Source organism: Oncorhynchus keta, chromosome 34 (genome assembly GCF_023373465.1).
Source record: "Oncorhynchus keta strain PuntledgeMale-10-30-2019 chromosome 34, Oket_V2, whole genome shotgun sequence".
Classification (NCBI taxonomy): domain Eukaryota; kingdom Metazoa; phylum Chordata; class Actinopteri; order Salmoniformes; family Salmonidae; genus Oncorhynchus; species Oncorhynchus keta.
The window spans coordinates 76,444,531-76,465,787 of record NC_068454.1 but is presented as its reverse complement, the minus strand read 5'-3'; the positions used below and the strand labels follow the sequence as shown (position 1 = coordinate 76,465,787).

Here is a 21,257-nt window from a genome sequence, read left to right as displayed (position 1 = left end):
CAGAGATTTATGGATATAAATGGCATATTATTGAAAAAAAATTAAATGTACTGTGTAACATGTAATATTACTGTCATCTGATGAAGATTTTCAAAAGGTTAGTGAATTATTTATTTTTTAATCCTACTTTTAAATTTTATTTTTTCTGGGACAAAATGGCCGCAGCTTGCCTTTTGTTTCGGTGGTTATCTAATATAAATATGTGCTATGCTTTCGCCGTAAAACATTTTAGAAATCTGACTTGCTGGGTAGATTAACAAGATGTTTATCTTTCATTTGAGCTATTGGACTTGTTAATGTGTGGAGGTTAAATATTCTTAGGAATATTTTTTCGCATTGTGCGTTATGGTAATGAGCTTGAGCCGTAGTCACGATCCCGGATCCGGGATGGGGAGTTCTAAGAGGTTTTAACCATTTGTACATTGTTAAAACACTGTATATATATATATATATATATAATATGACATTTGTAATGTCTTTATTGTCTTGAAACTTCTGTATGTGTAATGTTTACTGTTAATTTAGAGAGAGAGAGAGAGAGAGAGAGAGAGAGAGAGAGAGAGAGAGAGAGAGAGAGAGAGAGAGAGAGAGAGAGAGAGAGTTGGGGGGTTGTGTATGGGAGAAGAGAGAGAGGGAGAAGAGAGAGAGGGAGAGAGGGAGAGAGGGAGAGAGGGAGGTTGTATGGGAGGAGAGAGACAGGGAGGGAATAAGAGAGAGAGGGAGGAGAGAGAGAGAGGGGGGGGGCTGTATGGGAGGAGAGAGACAGGGAGGGAGTAAGAGAGAGAGGGAGAAGAGAGAGAGAGGGAGAGAGAGGGAAGAGTGAGAGAGAGAGTGGGGGGTTGTGTATGGGAGGAGAGAGACAGGGAGGGAATAAGAGAGAGAGGGAGAAGAGAGAGAGGGAGAGAGAGAGAGAGAGAGAGAGAGAGAGAGAGAAGAGTGAGTGAGAGAGAGAGTGGGGGGTTGTGTATGGGAGGAGAGAGACAGGGAGGGAATAAGAGAGAGAGGGAGAAGAGAGAGAGAGGGAGCACAATGAATGGGTTACAGGGTTAATGTAGACAGACAGACGGTCAGATTGGGCACATTTGAACATTAACACTGACGCTGAGAGGGAGCAGGCTAAGGACACGTCGGGAGAGGGAGATGGTTGGAATACCTTACAACTATGGTACATGCATATTTGCTGGAAAAACAAGTGCATTCACTTTGTATGTTGTCTACCTCACTTGCTTTGGCAATGTTAACACATGTTTCCCATGCCAATAAAGCCATTGAATTGAATTGAATTGAATTGAGAGTGTGTGTTAGGGACAGAGATAGAGGGAGAGCGGGAGGAGACAAAGAGTGGGAGGAGGGGGATAGAGAGAGGGGAGGAGACAGAGAGTGGGAGGAGGGGGACAGAGAGAGGGGAGGAGACAGAGAGTGTGTGTTCGGGACAGAGAGAGAGGAAGGGAGGGGAGAGGAGACAGGGAGTGTGTGTTTGGGACAGAGAGAGAGGAAGGGAGGGAGGAGGGGGAGGGGGAGAGCGTGAGAGCAGGAGGAGGGGGATAGAGAGAGGGGAGGAGACAGAGAGTGAGTGAAGTGGTGGTCTCTCAGGGAGAGAGACACGGTAAGTACCAAGGTCCTGAGGGATATGAAGGTAGATATACCTCAGTGTCTGCTATAAAAACCACCAGCGCATGGACCTGCAGAGACAAAGTAACAAAGTAACAGCCACTTGTGCTCCGATACAGATCTCCTAAATAGTAGATCACCCGTGAAAGAGAATAGTTAGGAACAGAACAGCAGCAGACCAACAGCAGACCTACAAAGGGTCAGGAGGGTGTTGAAGTCTATTTAGATGCTGACGAGGACCCAGACAAGCTGAACAGAGACAGACGTTCCCATTTGAGAAAACTCTACAATGACAGTAAGTGGACTTTTCTTTAAAATGCAGCTATTGTTGTCCTTATGCAAATTGTATGAAAAGTGGTGGTGTCATATATTTTAATTTCCTCTATACCAACTGCAGAGAAATTCCATCGCAAAATAGTCATAAATACATTTTTTTTATACAGCCAATATCTTCCTCGCCCCACTACATCGACAGGAGGCTGATATGACATTGCACTATAGTCATATAAACATAGAACCACTGTTTTTACAAGTAGATTCATGATTTGTGTATTGTTTGACATTTTTACTGCATCGTTAGCAGCGAGTAAGTCAAGCCTTTCACTGCTCCCACTATAGCATCTGCTGAACGCTTTACGCAACTAATAAACTTTGATTTTCTTTTGAATTGATTTGATTTAGCCTGCTGTCAGATGTTGCATTGGACTTAGTTTGTTTCGGGGGTCACATTCTATGGACAATGGTATAATGTTTATAGGTCTGTAAATACAGTAACATCACTCTGACACTAGTATCTGCATAGTGAAGTGACATTGTAATATAGACATGTCTTCATACGGGGGCGTTCAGTTGGGGGTGTCAGTGGTTGCCACGGCCACGGGTCCAGAAAGGAGCACATAGTAGAGAGGCTTTTCAGCTTCCAGTGTTTATATCTTTACTGGTTTTACTTGTCTTTAAATCTGTTAATAGCGTTAGTCTTCGGACAGCTCATAATCCTGTCATAGAGGCCAATATTTCAATTACAGCTGGCTCTTATCGACAGGGGGATTCATTGACCAATAAGGGATTCATTCATAATCACCTCAGGTTAGAAGGACACAGTGAATGTCAGGTGGGTGAGTCTGGGGCAACTGTCTTCCACCTGCTGCAGCAACAAGTTACGCAATTGGTGTCAATTGGGAAACGTCATTGGATCAGCCAAGACCTCAGAAAAAAAATTGTAGACCTCCACAAGTTTGGTTCATCCTTGGGAGCAATTTTCAAACGCCTGAATGTACCACGTTCATCTGTACAAACAATAGTACGCAAGTATAAACACCATGGGACCACGCAGCCGTCATACCACTCAGGAAGGAGACACGTTCTGTCTCCTAGAGATGAACGTACTTCGGTGCGAAAAGCGCAAATCAATCCCAGAACAACAGCAAAGGACCTTGTGAAGATGATGGAGAAAACAGGTAGAAAAGTATCAAATACATTTAAGCTCAGTTTTTCACAATTTTTGACATGTCAGAAATGGTGAAAAACTGAGTTTAAATGTATTTGGCTAAGGTGTATGTAAACTTCCGACTTCAACTGTATATAGGGGACCAAACTGATGATATGATAGACACAGGGGACTGAGGAGACAGTCGGTATGTACATACAGCATGTTCTGGTTGCTCCAATGTGATCCGATCTACATCCGATCTCTCATCTCATAATTTTCTCACATTTTATGGTAATCCGTGAGGTCACTAGACATCCTGTAACAGTACATTTTATGGTAATCCCTGAGGTCGCTGGACATCCTGTAACAGTACATTTTATGGTAATCCCTGAGGTCGCTGGACATCCTGTAACAGTACATTTTATGGTAATCCCCGAGGTCGCTGGACATCCTGTAACAGTACATTTTATGGTAATCCCTGAGGTCGCTGGACATCCTGTAACAGTACATTTTATGGTAATCCCCGAGGTCGCTGGACATCCTGTAACAGTACATTTTATGGTAATCCCTGAGGTCGCTGGACATCCTGTAACAGTACATTTTATGGTAATCCCCGAGGTCGCTGGACATCCTGTAACAGTACATTTTATGGTAATCCCTGAGGTCGCTGGACATCCTGTAACAGTACATTTTATGGTAATCCCCGAGGTCGCTGGACATCCTGAAACAGTACATTTTATGGTAATCCCTGAGGTCGCTGGACATCCTGAAACAGTACATTTTATGGTAATCCCTGAGGTCGCTGGACATCCTGTAACAGTACATTTTATGGTAATTCCTGAGGTCGCTGGACATCCTGTAACAGTACATTTTATGGTAATCCCTGAGGTCGCTGGACATCCTGTAACAGTACATTTTATGGTAATCCCTGAGGTCGCTGGACATCCTGTAACAGTACATTTTATCCCTGAGGTCGCTGGACATCCTGTAACAGTACATTTTATGGTAATCCCTGAGGTCGCTGGACATCCTGTAACAGTACATTTTATGGTAATCCCTGAGGTCGCTGGACATCCTGTAACAGTACATTTTATGGTAATCCCCGAGGTCGCTGGACATACTGTAACAGTACATTTTATGGTAATCCCTGAGGTCGCTGGACATCCTGTAACAGTACATTTTATGGTAATCCCTGAGGTCGCTGGACATCCTGTAACAGTACATTTTATGGTAATCCCTGAGGTCGCTGGACATCCTGTAACAGTACATTTTATGGTAATCCCTGAGGTCGCTGGACATACTGTAACAGTACATTTTATGGTAATCCCTGAGGTCGCCTGACATCCTGTAACAGTACATTTTATGGTAATCCCTGAGGTCGCTGGACATCCTGTAACAGTACATTTTATGGTAATCCCTGAGGTCGCTGGACATCCTGTAACAGTACATTTTATGGTAATCCCTGAGGTCGCTGGACATCCTGTAACAGTACATTTTATGGTAATCCCTGAGGTCGCTGGACATCCTGTAACAGTACATTTTATCCCTGAGGTCGCTGGACATCCTGTAACAGTACATTTTATGGTAATCCCTGAGGTCGCTGGACATCCTGTAACAGTACATTTTACGGTAATCCCTGAGGTCGCTGGACATCCTGTAACAGTACATTTTATGGTAATCCCTGAGGTCGCTGGACATACTGTAACAGTACATTTTATGGTAATCCCTGAGGTCGCTGGACATCCTGTAACAGTACATTTTATGGTAATCCCTGAGGTCGCTGGACATCCTGTAACAGTACATTTTATGGTAATCCCTGAGGTCGCTGGACATCCTGTAACAGTACATTTTACGGTAATCCCTGAGGTCGCTGGACATCCTGTAACAGTACATTTTATCGTGACACTGAACCATATCCACCCAAGCATACATGTATCAGCAAGTTAATCAATCAATCGATCAATCAATCATTCAATTGATAAATCTAAATGTATTTATATTGCATTTGTCATAATATGTTTAATATTTCTTCCCAGTGTTCGTTGATCATTTTCAGTGTTGGTTGGTTATTCACCATGCAGCGTGGTAGCCTACAAGCCTAGTCAATTCCTGCTAGTGTCAAAAGATATTGGAAATGAAACATCAACTCCTGTTCCCCCTATTTGACCATGTTTCCTTGTTTTCTCTGTCAGGCTGCAGCTCAGGAACTGGACGAGCTATGTTTCCTCTCAGCCCAGTCCATGTCCACTCTGGAGACCTCCGACCACTTCCAGATGGTCAAGCTGCTGGGAGAGGGATCCTACGGCAAGGTCATGCTGGCCGTCCACAAGAAGAGAGGTCAGTAAAGCGCCAGAGGTCACTGTGGTGGTCCCTGGAGAGTTGTGGGGTGGGCAGGCGTTATAAATGATGCCTTCCGATATTATACTTATGCTAAAACATTTATTCTGTTCTACTGAGCCACCTACTTTTTTAATTTTTTTGAACTTTACCCCGTTTTTCTCCCCAATTTCATGGTATCCAATTGTTTTAGTAGCTACTATCGTGTCTCCGCTACAACACCCGTATGGTCTCGGGAGAGACGAAGGTTGAAAGTCATGCGTCCTAGGCCAATTGTGCATCGCCCCACTGACCTCCCGGTCGGTTATGACAGAGCCATTGCGCGAACCCAGAGTCTCTGGTGGCACAGCTGGTGCTGCAGTACAGCGCCCTTAACCACTGCGCCACCCGGGAGGCCATTGAGCCACTTACTTTATGTTCGTATTCTTCTAGAATTTCTCATTGTTGTTGCATTGTGGAGAATGAACCTGGCAGTAAGCATTTAGCTGGACGGTAAAAACCATGTGTATCCCGCACAGACGGCTAATAAAACCTGAAACTTGTTAGTGTCCACGACACACCAATAATGGCTTGTTAGTGTCCACGACACACCAATAATGGCTTGTTAGTGTCCACGACACACCAATAATGGCTTGTTAGTGTCCACGACACACCTATAATGGCTTGTTAGTGTCCACGGCACACCAATAATGGCTTATTAGTGTCCACGGCACACCAATAATGGCTTGTTAGTGTCCACGACACACCAATAATGGCTTGTTAGTGTCCACGGCACACCAATAATGGCTTATTAGTGTCCACGGCACACCAATAATGGCTTATTAATGTCCACGGCACACCAATAATGGCTTGTTAGTGTCCACGACACACCAATAATGGCTTGTTAGTGTCCACGGCACACCAATAATGGCTTATTAGTGTCCACGGCACACCAATAATGGCTTATTAGTGTCCACGGCACACCAATAATGGCTTATTAGTGTCCACCGCACACCAATAATGGCTTGTTAGTGTCCACGACACACCAATAATGGCTTGTTAGTGTCCACGACACACCTATAATGGCTTGTTAGTGTCCACGGCACACCTATAATGGCTTATTAGTGTCCACGGCACACCTACAATGGCTTGTTAGTGTCCACGACACACCTATAATGGGACCGAGAGACTGAAAAACAGCTTCTATCTCAAGGCCATCAGACTGTTAAACAGCCACCACTAACATTGAGTGGCTGCTGCCAACACTGACTCAACTCCAGCCACTTTAATAATGGGAATTGATGGGAAATGATGTAAAATATATCACTAGCCACTTTAAACAATGCTACCTAATATAATTTTTACATACCCTACATTATTCATCTCATATGTATACGTATATACTGTACTCTATATCATCTACTGCATCCTTATGTAATACATGTATCACTAGCCACTTTAACTATGCCACTTTGTTTACATACTCATCTCATATGTATATACTGCACTCAATACCATCTACTGCATCTTGCCTATGCCGCTTTGTACCATCACTCATTCATATATCTTTATGTACATATTCTTTATCCCCTTACACTTGTCTATAAGGTAGTAGTTTTGGAATTGTTAGCTAGATTACTTGTTGGTTATTACTTCATTGTCGGAACTAGAAGCACAAGCATTTCGCTACACTCGCACTAACATCTGCTAACCATGTGTATGTGACAAATAAAATTGGATTTGATTTGATTTGATTTGTTAGTGTCCACGGCACACCTATAATGGCTTGTTATCAAGGTAAAACATTGTCAAAGACTCCACCCAAGTCATAGACTGTTCTCTCTGCTACCGCACGGCAAGTGGTACCGGAGCGCCAAGTCGAGGTCCAAGAGGCTTCTAAACAGCTTCTACCCCCAAGCCATAAGACTCCTGAACATGAACCCAGACTATTTGCATTGTCCACCCCTCTCCACACCACTGACACTATCTGTTGTCATCTATCCATAGTCACTTTAATAACTCTACCTACATGTACAAACTACCTCAACTAACCGGTGCCCCCGCACATTGACTCTTTACCGGCACCACCTGTATATATTGTTATTTTATACTGCTGCTCTTTAATTACCTGTTACTTTTATCTCTTATTCTTATCTTTTTTTTAACTGCCCTGTTGGCTAGGGGCTAGTAAGTAAGCATTTCACTGTACGGGATACACATGGTATATACCTGTTGGCTAGGGGCTAGTAAGTAAACATTTCACTGTACGGGATACACATGGTATATACCTGTTGGCTAGGGGCTAGTAAGTAAACATTTCACTGTACGGGATACACATGGTATATACCTGTTGGCTAGGGGCTAGTAAGTAAGCATTTCACTGTACGGGATACACATGGTATATACCTGTTGGCTAGGGGCTAGTAAGTAAACATTTCACTGTACGGGATACACATGGTATATACCTGTTGGCTAGGGGCTAGTAAGTAAACATTTCACTGTACGGGATACACATGGTATATACCTGTTGGCTCGGGGCTAGTAAGTAAGCATTTCACTGTACGGGATACACATGGTATATACCTGTTGGCTAGGGGCTAGTAAGTAAGCATTTCACTGTACGGGATACACATGGTATATACCTGTTGGCTAGGGGCTAGTAAGTAAACATTTCACTGTACGGGATACACATGGTATATACCTGTTGGCTAGGGGCTAGTAAGTAAACATTTCACTGTACGGGATACACATGGTATATACCTGTTGGCTAGGGGCTAGTAAGTAAACATTTCACTGTACGGGATACACATGGTATATACCTGTTGGCTAGGGGCTAGTAAGTAAACATTTCACTGTACGGGATACACATGGTATATACCTGTTGGCTAGGGGCTAGTAAGTAAACATTTCACTGTACGGGATACACATGGTATATACCTGTTGGCTAGGGGCTAGTAAGTAAACATTTCACTGTACGGGATACACATGGTATATACCTGTTGGCTAGGGGCTAGTAAGTAAGCATTTCACTGTACGGGATACACATGGTATATACCTGTTGGCTAGGGGCTAGTAAGTAAGCATTTCACTGTACGGGATACACATGGTATATACCTGTTGGCTAGGGCTAGTAAGTAAGCATTTCACTGTACGGGATACACATGGTATATACCTGTTGGCTAGGGGCTAGTAAGTAAACATTTCACTGTACGGGATACACATGGTATATACCTGTTGGCTAGGGGCTAGTAAGTAAGCATTTCACTGTACGGGATACACATGGTATATACCTGTTGGCTAGGGCTAGTAAGTAAGCATTTCACTGTACGGGATACACATGGTATATACCTGTTGGCTAGGGGCTAGTAAGTAAACATTTCACTGTACGGGATACACATGGTATATACCTGTTGGCTAGGGGCTAGTAAGTAAACATTTCACTGTACGGGATACACATGGTATATACCTGTTGGCTAGGGGCTAGTAAGTAAACATTTCACTGTACGGGATACACATGGTATATACCTGTTGGCTAGGGGCTAGTAAGTAAGCATTTCACTGTACGGGATACACATGGTATATACCTGTTGGCTAGGGGCTAGTAAGTAAACATTTCACTGTACGGGATACACATGGTATATACCTGTTGGCTAGGGGCTAGTAAGTAAACATTTCACTGTACGGGATACACATGGTATATACCTGTTGGCTAGGGGCTAGTAAGTAAACATTTCACTGTACGGGATACACATGGTATATACCTGTTGGCTAGGGGCTAGTAAGTAAACATTTCACTGTACGGGATACACATGGTATATACCTGTTGGCTAGGGGCTAGTAAGTAAACATTTCACTGTACGGGATACACATGGTATATACCTGTTGGCTAGGGGCTAGTAAGTAAACATTTCACTGTACGGGATACACATGGTATATACCTGTTGGCTAGGGGCTAGTAAGTAAGCATTTCACTGTACGGGATACACATGGTATATACCTGTTGGCTAGGGGCTAGTAAGTAAACATTTCACTGTACGGGATACACATGGTATATACCTGTTGGCTAGGGGCTAGTAAGTAAACATTTCACTGTACGGGATACACATGGTATATACCTGTTGGCTAGGGGCTAGTAAGTAAGCATTTCACTGTACGGGATACACATGGTATATACCTGTTGGCTAGGGGCTAGTAAGTAAACATTTCACTGTACGGGATACACATGGTATATACCTGTTGGCTAGGGGCTAGTAAGTAAACATTTCACTGTACGGGATACACATGGTATATACCTGTTGGCTAGGGGCTAGTAAGTAAGCATTTCACTGTACGGGATACACATGGTATATACCTGTTGGCTAGGGGCTAGTAAGTAAACATTTCACTGTACGGGATACACATGGTATATACCTGTTGGCTAGGGGCTAGTAAGTAAACATTTCACTGTACGGGATACACATGGTATATACCTGTTGGCTAGGGGCTAGTAAGTAAACATTTCACTGTACGGGATACACATGGTATATACCTGTTGGCTAGGGGCTAGTAAGTAAACATTTCACTGTACGGGATACACATGGTATATACCTGTTGGCTAGGGGCTAGTAAGTAAACATTTCACTGTACGGGATACACATGGTATATACCTGTTGGCTAGGGGCTAGTAAGTAAACATTTCACTGTACGGGATACACATGGTATATACCTGTTGGCTAGGGGCTAGTAAGTAAACATTTCACTGTACGGGATACACATGGTATATACCTGTTGGCTAGGGGCTAGTAAGTAAGCATTTCACTGTACGGGATACACATGGTATATACCTGTTGGCTAGGGGCTAGTAAGTAAACATTTCACTGTACGGGATACACATGGTATATACCTGTTGGCTAGGGGCTAGTAAGTAAACATTTCACTGTACGGGATACACATGGTATATACCTGTTGGCTAGGGGCTAGTAAGTAAACATTTCACTGTACGGGATACACATGGTATATACCTGTTGGCTAGGGGCTAGTAAGTAAACATTTCACTGTACGGGATACACATGGTATATACCTGTTGGCTAGGGGCTAGTAAGTAAGCATTTCACTGTACGGGATACACATGGTATATACCTGTTGGCTAGGGGCTAGTAAGTAAACATTTCACTGTACGGGATACACATGGTATATACCTGTTGGCTAGGGGCTAGTAAGTAAGCATTTCACTGTACGGGATACACATGGTATATACCTGTTGGCTAGGGGCTAGTAAGTAAACATTTCACTGTACGGGATACACATGGTATATACCTGTTGGCTAGGGGCTAGTAAGTAAGCATTTCACTGTACGGGATACACATGGTATATACCTGTTGGCTAGGGGCTAGTAAGTAAACATTTCACTGTACGGGATACACATGGTATATACCTGTTGGCTAGGGGCTAGTAAGTAAACATTTCACTGTACGGGATACACATGGTATATACCTGTTGGCTAGGGGCTAGTAAGTAAACATTTCACTGTACGGGATACACATGGTATATACCTGTTGGCTAGGGGCTAGTAAGTAAACATTTCACTGTACGGGATACACATGGTATATACCTGTTGGCTAGGGGCTAGTAAGTAAACATTTCACTGTACGGGATACACATGGTATATACCTGTTGGCTAGGGGCTAGTAAGTAAGCATTTCACTGTACGGGATACACATGGTATATACCTGTTGGCTAGGGGCTAGTAAGTAAACATTTCACTGTACGGGATACACATGGTATATACCTGTTGGCTAGGGGCTAGTAAGTAAACATTTCACTGTACGGGATACACATGGTATATACCTGTTGGCTAGGGGCTAGTAAGTAAACATTTCACTGTACGGGATACACATGGTATATACCTGTTGGCTAGGGCTAGTAAGTAAGCATTTCACTGTACGGGATACACATGGTATATACCTGTTGGCTAGGGGCTAGTAAGTAAGCATTTCACTGTACGGGATACACATGGTATATACCTGTTGGCTAGGGGCTAGTAAGTAAACATTTCACTGTACGGGATACACATGGTATATACCTGTTGGCTAGGGGCTAGTAAGTAAGCATTTCACTGTACGGGATACACATGGTATATACCTGTTGGCTAGGGGCTAGTAAGTAAGCATTTCACTGTACGGGATACACATGGTATATACCTGTTGGCTAGGGGCTAGTAAGTAAGCATTTCACTGTACGGGATACACATGGTATATACCTGTTGGCTAGGGGCTAGTAAGTAAGCATTTCACTGTACGGGATACACATGGTATATACCTGTTGGCTAGGGCTAGTAAGTAAACATTTCACTGTACGGGATACACATGGTATATACCTGTTGGCTAGGGGCTAGTAAGTAAACATTTCACTGTACGGGATACACATGGTATATACCTGTTGGCTAGGGGCTAGTAAGTAAACATTTCACTGTACGGGATACACATGGTATATACCTGTTGGCTAGGGGCTAGTAAGTAAGCATTTCACTGTACGGGATACACATGGTATATACCTGTTGGCTAGGGGCTAGTAAGTAAACATTTCACTGTACGGGATACACATGGTATATACCTGTTGGCTAGGGGCTAGTAAGTAAACATTTCACTGTACGGGATACACATGGTATATACCTGTTGGCTAGGGGCTAGTAAGTAAGCATTTCACTGTACGGGATACACATGGTATATACCTGTTGGCTAGGGGCTAGTAAGTAAACATTTCACTGTACGGGATACACATGGTATATACCTGTTGGCTAGGGGCTAGTAAGTAAACATTTCACTGTACGGGATACACATGGTATATACCTGTTGGCTAGGGGCTAGTAAGTAAACATTTCACTGTACGGGATACACATGGTATATACCTGTTGGCTAGGGGCTAGTAAGTAAACATTTCACTGTACGGGATACACATGGTATATACCTGTTGGCTAGGGGCTAGTAAGTAAGCATTTCACTGTACGGGATACACATGGTATATACCTGTTGGCTAGGGGCTAGTAAGTAAACATTTCACTGTACGGGATACACATGGTATATACCTGTTGGCTAGGGGCTAGTAAGTAAGCATTTCACTGTACGGGATACACATGGTATATACCTGTTGGCTAGGGGCTAGTAAGTAAACATTTCACTGTACGGGATACACATGGTATATACCTGTTGGCTAGGGGCTAGTAAGTAAACATTTCACTGTACGGGATACACATGGTATATACCTGTTGGCTAGGGGCTAGTAAGTAAGCATTTCACTGTACGGGATACACATGGTATATACCTGTTGGCTAGGGGCTAGTAAGTAAGCATTTCACTGTACGGGATACACATGGTATATACCTGTTGGCTAGGGGCTAGTAAGTAAACATTTCACTGTACGGGATACACATGGTATATACCTGTTGGCTAGGGGCTAGTAAGTAAACATTTCACTGTACGGGATACACATGGTATATACCTGTTGGCTAGGGGCTAGTAAGTAAACATTTCACTGTACGGGATACACATGGTATATACCTGTTGGCTAGGGGCTAGTAAGTAAACATTTCACTGTACGGGATACACATGGTATATACCTGTTGGCTAGGGGCTAGTAAGTAAACATTTCACTGTACGGGATACACATGGTATATACCTGTTGGCTAGGGGCTAGTAAGTAAACATTTCACTGTACGGGATACACATGGTATATACCTGTTGGCTAGGGGCTAGTAAGTAAACATTTCACTGTACGGGATACACATGGTATATACCTGTTGGCTAGGGCTAGTAAGTAAACATTTCACTGTACGGGATACACATGGTATATACCTGTTGGCTAGGGGCTAGTAAGTAAACATTTCACTGTACGGGATACACATGGTATATACCTGTTGGCTAGGGGCTAGTAAGTAAGCATTTCACTGTACGGGATACACATGGTATATACCTGTTGGCTAGGGGCTAGTAAGTAAGCATTTCACTGTACGGGATACACATGGTATATACCTGTTGGCTAGGGGCTAGTAAGTAAACATTTCACTGTACGGGATACACATGGTATATACCTGTTGGCTAGGGGCTAGTAAGTAAACATTTCACTGTACGGGATACACATGGTATATACCTGTTGGCTAGGGGCTAGTAAGTAAGCATTTCACTGTACGGGATACACATGGTATATACCTGTTGGCTAGGGGCTAGTAAGTAAGCATTTCACTGTACGGGATACACATGGTATATACCTGTTGGCTAGGGGCTAGTAAGTAAGCATTTCACTGTACGGGATACACATGGTATATACCTGTTGGCTAGGGGCTAGTAAGTAAACATTTCACTGTACGGGATACACATGGTATATACCTGTTGGCTAGGGGCTAGTAAGTAAACATTTCACTGTACGGGATACACATGGTATATACCTGTTGGCTAGGGCTAGTAAGTAAACATTTCACTGTACGGGATACACATGGTATATACCTGTTGGCTAGGGGCTAGTAAGTAAACATTTCACTGTACGGGATACACATGGTATATACCTGTTGGCTAGGGGCTAGTAAGTAAGCATTTCACTGTACGGGATACACATGGTATATACCTGTTGGCTAGGGGCTAGTAAGTAAACATTTCACTGTACGGGATACACATGGTATATACCTGTTGGCTAGGGGCTAGTAAGTAAACATTTCACTGTACGGGATACACATGGTATATACCTGTTGGCTAGGGGCTAGTAAGTAAACATTTCACTGTACGGGATACACATGGTATATACCTGTTGGCTAGGGGCTAGTAAGTAAACATTTCACTGTACGGGATACACATGGTATATACCTGTTGGCTAGGGGCTAGTAAGTAAGCATTTCACTGTACGGGATACACATGGTATATACCTGTTGGCTAGGGGCTAGTAAGTAAACATTTCACTGTACGGGATACACATGGTATATACCTGTTGGCTAGGGGCTAGTAAGTAAGCATTTCACTGTACGGGATACACATGGTATATACCTGTTGGCTAGGGGCTAGTAAGTAAACATTTCACTGTACGGGATACACATGGTATATACCTGTTGGCTAGGGGCTAGTAAGTAAGCATTTCACTGTACGGGATACACATGGTATATACCTGTTGGCTAGGGGCTAGTAAGTAAGCATTTCACTGTACGGGATACACATGGTATATACCTGTTGGCTAGGGCTAGTAAGTAAGCATTTCACTGTACGGGATACACATGGTATATACCTGTTGGCTAGGGGCTAGTAAGTAAACATTTCACTGTACGGGATACACATGGTATATACCTGTTGGCTAGGGGCTAGTAAGTAAGCATTTCACTGTACGGATACACATGATATATACCTGTTGGCTAGGGGCTAGTAAGTAAGCATTTCACTGTACGGGATACACATGGTATATACCTGTTGGCTAGGGGCTAGTAAGTAAACATTTCACTGTACGGGATACACATGGTATATACCTGTTGGCTAGGGGCTAGTAAGTAAGCATTTCACTGTACGGGATACACATGGTATATACCTGTTGGCTAGGGGCTAGTAAGTAAACATTTCACTGTACGGGATACACATGGTATATACCTGTTGGCTAGGGGCTAGTAAGTAAACATTTCACTGTACGGGATACACATGGTATATACCTGTTGGCTAGGGGCTAGTAAGTAAACATTTCACTGTACGGGATACACATGGTATATACCTGTTGGCTAGGGGCTAGTAAGTAAACATTTCACTGTACGGGATACACATGGTATATACCTGTTGGCTAGGGGCTAGTAAGTAAACATTTCACTGTACGGGATACACATGGTATATACCTGTTGGCTAGGGGCTAGTAAGTAAACATTTCACTGTACGGGATACACATGGTATATACCTGTTGGCTAGGGGCTAGTAAGTAAACATTTCACTGTACGGGATACACATGGTATATACCTGTTGGCTAGGGGCTAGTAAGTAAGCATTTCACTGTACGGGATACACATGGTATATACCTGTTGGCTAGGGGCTAGTAAGTAAACATTTCACTGTACGGGATACACATGGTATATACCTGTTGGCTAGGGGCTAGTAAGTAAACATTTCACTGTACGGGATACACATGGTATATACCTGTTGGCTAGGGGCTAGTAAGTAAACATTTCACTGTACGGGATACACATGGTATATACCTGTTGGCTAGGGGCTAGTAAGTAAACATTTCACTGTACGGGATACACATGGTATATACCTGTTGGCTAGGGGCTAGTAAGTAAACATTTCACTGTACGGGATACACATGGTATATACCTGTTGGCTAGGGGCTAGTAAGTAAGCATTTCACTGTACGGGATACACATGGTATATACCTGTTGGCTAGGGGCTAGTAAGTAAACATTTCACTGTACGGGATACACATGGTATATACCTGTTGGCTAGGGGCTAGTAAGTAAACATTTCACTGTACGGGATACACATGGTATATACCTGTTGGCTAGGGGCTAGTAAGTAAGCATTTCACTGTACGGGATACACATGGTATATACCTGTTGGCTAGGGGCTAGTAAGTAAGCATTTCACTGTACGGGATACACATGGTATATACCTGTTGGCTAGGGGCTAGTAAGTAAACATTTCACTGTACGGGATACACATGGTATATACCTGTTGTATACGGCGCATGTGACTAATAACATTTTATTTCTGGTTCTAGTGAAATATAGGTCTGAAGGGGTCTGGGGTTACAGTTCAGAGGATAAAACTACACGTGAACAGTGAGTGTAGAGGTGTCTTTAAATAGTGTCAACTTAACTGTTAGCATGAGTGTTGCTGTTATGAAGTGCTTTACTACATTCTTGGGGATAGAGTTGCTGTGGGGTTTCCTCAGGGGAGAATGACTGCCCCTTCTCATTGAAGCCACGCAGGGTTGGATGGGTTACTTTCTAAATGTCGTACGTAACAGTTACTAGTTACCTGTCCAAAATTGTAATCTGTAACTTTTGGATTACCCAAACTCAGTAATCTGATTACTTTCCCCTAAAGAGGCGTTAAAAGAAGACAAACTATCCATCAAACATATTTTTTTGTGTCATCATAGAGGTCTCTGACTTGTGGTCAGACTCATTGGGTGGAACAAACGTAAACATACACCGTTCTTCAATGCTGAATTATTTTTATCTTTATTTAACTAGGCAAGTCAGTTAAGAACAAATTGCTATTTTCAATGACGGCCTAGGAACAGTGGGTTAACTGCCTTGTTCAGGGGCAGAACGACAGATTTGTACCTTGTCAGCTCGGGGATTCTAACTTGCTACTTTTCGGTTACTAGTCCAACACTCTAACCACTAGGCTACCCTGCCTATGTCAGTGACAAAACAGAAAGGTGTCATATTGTATTTTTTCGCAAGCATCCTTTCTGTATTGAAAAATAATCCAAGAAGTAATCATCTAGTTTTTCAAAATATATGTATTCTGATTACAATATTTTTGTAGGCAATGTAATTTCTTAGTTTGTTTTTTTAACCAGTTCTGTGCAACCCTGAAACCCCGGAAGTTCAAGGCTGACCGCATTACTGCAGGCATTGTTAGCAAAAAATGGGATCCCCATGATAGTGAATGGAAAATTGCCAATCTTCGTGGTGTATCTTTGTGTAAATAAAAAACATTGTCACTTGATCGATGGCTTTATCCATTCATAAACAGTCATTGGATTTCCTCTATCTAAACCCCAGGGAATAGGGAAGTAATGTAATTAGACATCCCCGGGGCTATATGGAATCTGCCAGGATGTTTTTATGTTATCAATGTGGTCACAGTGATGACAACATGATTTACTCTATAATTGATCTATTGATGTTTTGGTGCAGTATTTGACTTGATTTTATTGTCTAAATCATTTCTGAGGCCTCTCCTCCTCTCCATCAGGCACTCCCATGGCTCTGAAGTTCTTCCCCCGCCAGTCCACATCCCTCTTCTCTTTCCTGCGTGAATACAACCTCTCCCTTTCTTATTGCACTCATCCCTCTCTTACCCGGGCCCTGGGTATCTTCTTCTCCACCCCCTGCTACTACGTCTTCGCCCAGCAGGCTGGTCTCTATGGAGACCTCTACAGTGTCATCGTGTCAGAGGTCAGTTAGAATCATACATCTGTTTACAATCTCTGAGTCAGTCATACATGAGAGGTGTTTCATTTCAATGTCAAAGCACTAAAGCTAAGTGCACAACACAGACCCAGTATTGTAATTCCTCCATGGTCTGACCTCTGTCTGCCACCACCTCTACTGTTCCATATTGACCTGGTCCCAGTTGCCCTCTTCCTCTGTCAGTGAGTACATGATAAAGACTTCATTGGAATCTCTCCAGTGGCCTCCACCTCGTCCCCTCTAGTGACTCTGTGTTTGTGTCGGTCTATGCCAGTAACCTACAGTGGATGATAAGCTTGCATCCTCTTCAAGACCCTGGTGCTTGCCGACAGAGCAGCAAGGGGAACTGCACCGCCTTACCTTCAGGCTATGTTCAAACCCTACATCCCAACCTGAGCACTTCGTTCTGCCACCTCTGGTCTCTTGGGCCTCCCACCCCTACAGGAGGGCAGGTCCTGTCAAAGCTCTTCTCTGTCCTGGCATCCCAATGGTGGAACAACTTTTACCCTATAGTCATACCCATTTTTCGAAAACGTCTGAAACCCTACCTCTTTGAAGAGTATCTTAAATAACTCTCACGGTGCCTCCTCCCCCCACCTCTTTTCACCCTAGCACTGACTTTGCTGGTAAATGCTTTGTCGAGGGAAAATGTCCTTGATACGATTGTGATGTGTTGTTGTCTCACCTAGATACTGTATCTTCAGCACTAATTGTAAGACGCCCTGAAGAAGAGCATCTGCTAAATGTCTAACTTGTAAATGTGAAAGATTACAAAGTGTTTGCCGTCCCCGATCCATTTAGCATCTTTGGGTGGGACGAGGACAACGTTATAGAACAGTGGTTCCCAAACATTTTTATATCGTGACCCACATAAAGCTTTTTGTGTGACCTAACTAGTAAACTGAACCTAGCAGCCGCCTATGTTGAACCATGACCCAAAAGGAATCCAGGTCATACCATTTATGAAACAATGATATAGAGTATAATGTTGTTTCTCTCTCTGTCTCCAGGTGGGTGTAGATGAAGAGTGTGTCCAGAGGGTGATGTCTCAGCTGAGTGGTGCCGTCTCACACCTCCACTCCATGGGCTTCGTCCACCGGGACATCAAACCAGAGAACATCTTCCTGTGTGACCGTGCCTGTCGCTGGGTCAAACTGGGTGACTTCGGCCTGGCCCGCCCCACTGGCTGCACTATCCGTGCCGTCTGGTACGACTCACCCTTCTGCACGCCTGAGGTGGAGCAGGCCAAAGAGTCTGAGAAAGTGAGGGAGCAGAGAGAGGAGGATGGAGAGGAGGAGGAGAACATTTGGATCACAGTGGAGACCACTATAGACAGCTGGGCCCTGGGCGTGCTGGTCTACTGCCTGCTGACGGGATGCTTTCCCTGGGAAGAGACCACGCACAACGACCCCGCCTACAGGAGGTACAAGGAGTGGTACGACCGCGAGATGGAGAGGGAGGAAAGGAGCGAGGGCCTGAGAGGGGAGCAGGAAGTAATTTGGTGTGAAGGTGAAAGGGAAAAGGACAATATCCTGAGCCTGGAGATGAATCAGAAGTCGAACCCTGTGGCCCCACAGTTTGAAGGCTTCAGCCCACTGGTGATGTCTCTTTTCAGGGAGCTGCTTAACCCACAGCCCAGGCTTCGAGGAGGCCCTGACGAGATCCTCAGCTACCTGGGTGGGCCCTGGTTGATGGAGATGGAGAGAGAGGAGAAGAGGAAAGCAGAGGAGGTAGAGAAGGAGGCCAGGAAAATAAGAGAGGCAGGAACGGTGGAGGAAGGGAGGGAGAGGGAGGGAAGAGGGGAGAGATAAAGTGTTTCATACTAGACAGGTTCGAGAATTTTTAAGATGTACTGTACATTTTCAAAGAGAATATTTGCTTTATAGAGGTTGACATTCAGAATATTTTGCTGAACATTTCTTACTCTGTATTGATAGAATTGAGAACTTTATTTTGATATTGCTGTATGTTTTACCTTGTAATAGTTCTCTACAGTGTAGTGCAACTTAATATTATATGTGTGTGTGAGCGTGCATGTGCCATACCTGCCTGTGTATGTGCGTGCTTGAACATGATCGTGAGTGTGCATGTGGGCTTAGGGGCAGCTAGCCTCTTAAGAGAATACATGAATAGTTATCCTTCAACACACAGGCTGTATTATAATGATCACTCTATGACACTTTATGTTGTAAAAATATCTGAATAAACCAGTTTGTATTTATATACATGTCTTGCTTCTCTATGTTTGTCTAATACACCTTTTCTTGTATTATTTTTAAATAATACATTTTCCAATATGCAAACCTAGGGATTTTGTCAAAAATCAGCAAAACAACTAGGTTATCCACAAGTGTACCTGGCTCCACGAGGGCACTAAAGGGGGCTTAGTCCCCTCAGTTCAAACTTTAGCCAACTCAGTTTTCATTTTAAGTCACTATATAAAAATAGCAAAAAAGTTACAAGCAGTGTGTGTATGGGGCTCTGGAAAGCTACTGGGGCGGTTAAATCAAATCCTATTATATGCGCAGAAGACAACCGGTGTAAAAGTTAAAAATACAAATAGCAAAGAATGAAAAAGCAGCAGTAAAATAGCATTAGAGAGGCTGTATACAGGAGGTACAGGTACAGCAGGAGGTATCGTGAGAGGCTGTATACAGGAGGTACTGGTACAGCAGGAGGTACTGGTACAGCAGGAGGTATCGTGAGAGGCTGTATACAGGAGGTACTGGTACAGCAGGAGGTACTGGTACAGCAGGAGGTACTGGTACAGCAGGAGGTACTAGTACAGCAGGAGGTATCGAGAGAGGCTGTATACAGGAGGTACTGGTACAGCAGGAGGTACTGGTACAGCAGGAGGTATCGAGAGAGGCATGACTCCTTTGAGTTTCCATAAAAAAGCAGGGGAAAACGCTTTTCTTCTCTGTGGTAGGATGTGAATAACGTGATGTAATATTTGATTTTGATGTATAAGGGCGGGGTCAAGTTGATGGTCTAACGGACCTTTCTGGTCCTCTGCTGTTCCTATGGGTGGAGCTCTGAGGGGTGTCTTCCTTATGATGGTGTGAGGTTTTCATCCTGACATTTCCCAGTTCAAAACAACTGGGAATGACGTCAGTGATGTTCAGGTCGGAAAGTCGGAGCTCCAGAAAGAGGCTCGAGTTCCCGAGTTGGAATTCCGACTTGGATGACCGTTCAAAACGATTTTTCCCAGTTGGAGTTCTTCCCTTACCTGCTTCAGCAAAGGCAGGCCACCACATTGACAAAAGATTAGTGGACAGTGTTTAGGGGGGAAGTGTTCATCTGCCTCAAGGCAACTGAGTTTGCCAAAAGGCATCTAAAGACTCTCAGACCATAAGAAATAAGATTCTCTGGTGTGATAATACCAAGATTGAACTCTTTGGCCTGAATGTCAAGCGTCACCCATGGAGGAAACCCGGCAACATCCCTACAGGGAAGCATGGTGGTGGCAGCATCATGTTGTGGGGATGTTTTTCAGCGGCAGAGAATGGGAGACTAGTCAGGATCGAGGCAAAGTACAGAGAGATCCTTGATGAAAACCTGCTCCAGAGCGCTCAGGACCTCAAACGAGGGTGAAGATTCACCTTCTAACAGGACAACGACCCTAGGCACACAGCCAAGACAATGCAGGAGTCTTTGAATGTCCTTGAGTGGCCCAGCCAGAGCCAGGACTTGAACCCAATTGAACATCTCTGGAGAGACCTGAAAATTACTGTGCAGCAACACTCCGATGTGCAGTCCAAACCT

At 43.7% G+C, this 21,257-nt stretch overlaps 1 protein-coding gene and 1 long non-coding RNA gene across 5 annotated transcripts; one reads left to right on the top strand and one right to left on the bottom strand.

Annotated features, from left to right (window-relative positions):
- Nucleotides 1-1,555: 1,555 nt before the first annotated feature.
- Nucleotides 1,556-19,713, top strand: LOC118378352 (serine/threonine-protein kinase SBK2-like). Its single transcript, XM_052494950.1, has 4 exons — nt 1,556-1,906; nt 5,233-5,377; nt 17,275-17,477; nt 18,503-19,713. The coding sequence occupies exons 1-4, from the start codon at nt 1,901-1,903 to the stop codon at nt 19,301-19,303; spliced, it is 1,155 nt and encodes a 384-aa protein (XP_052350910.1). The 5' UTR covers nt 1,556-1,900; the 3' UTR covers nt 19,304-19,713.
- Nucleotides 8,341-16,295, bottom strand: LOC127915254 (uncharacterized). 4 transcript variants are annotated; one of them, XR_008090773.1, is made up of 4 exons: nt 15,897-16,295; nt 13,540-13,657; nt 11,477-11,653; nt 8,341-8,470 (listed from the first exon to the last, which is right to left on the bottom strand). It is a non-coding gene; the product is annotated as an uncharacterized LOC127915254 (long non-coding RNA). The 4 variants fall into 4 exon arrangements; XR_008090775.1 differs by lacking the exon at nt 15,897-16,295 and adding an exon at nt 14,483-14,543; XR_008090776.1 differs by lacking the exons at nt 8,341-8,470; nt 11,477-11,653 and adding an exon at nt 12,585-12,714.
- Nucleotides 19,714-21,257: the final 1,544 nt, after the last annotated feature.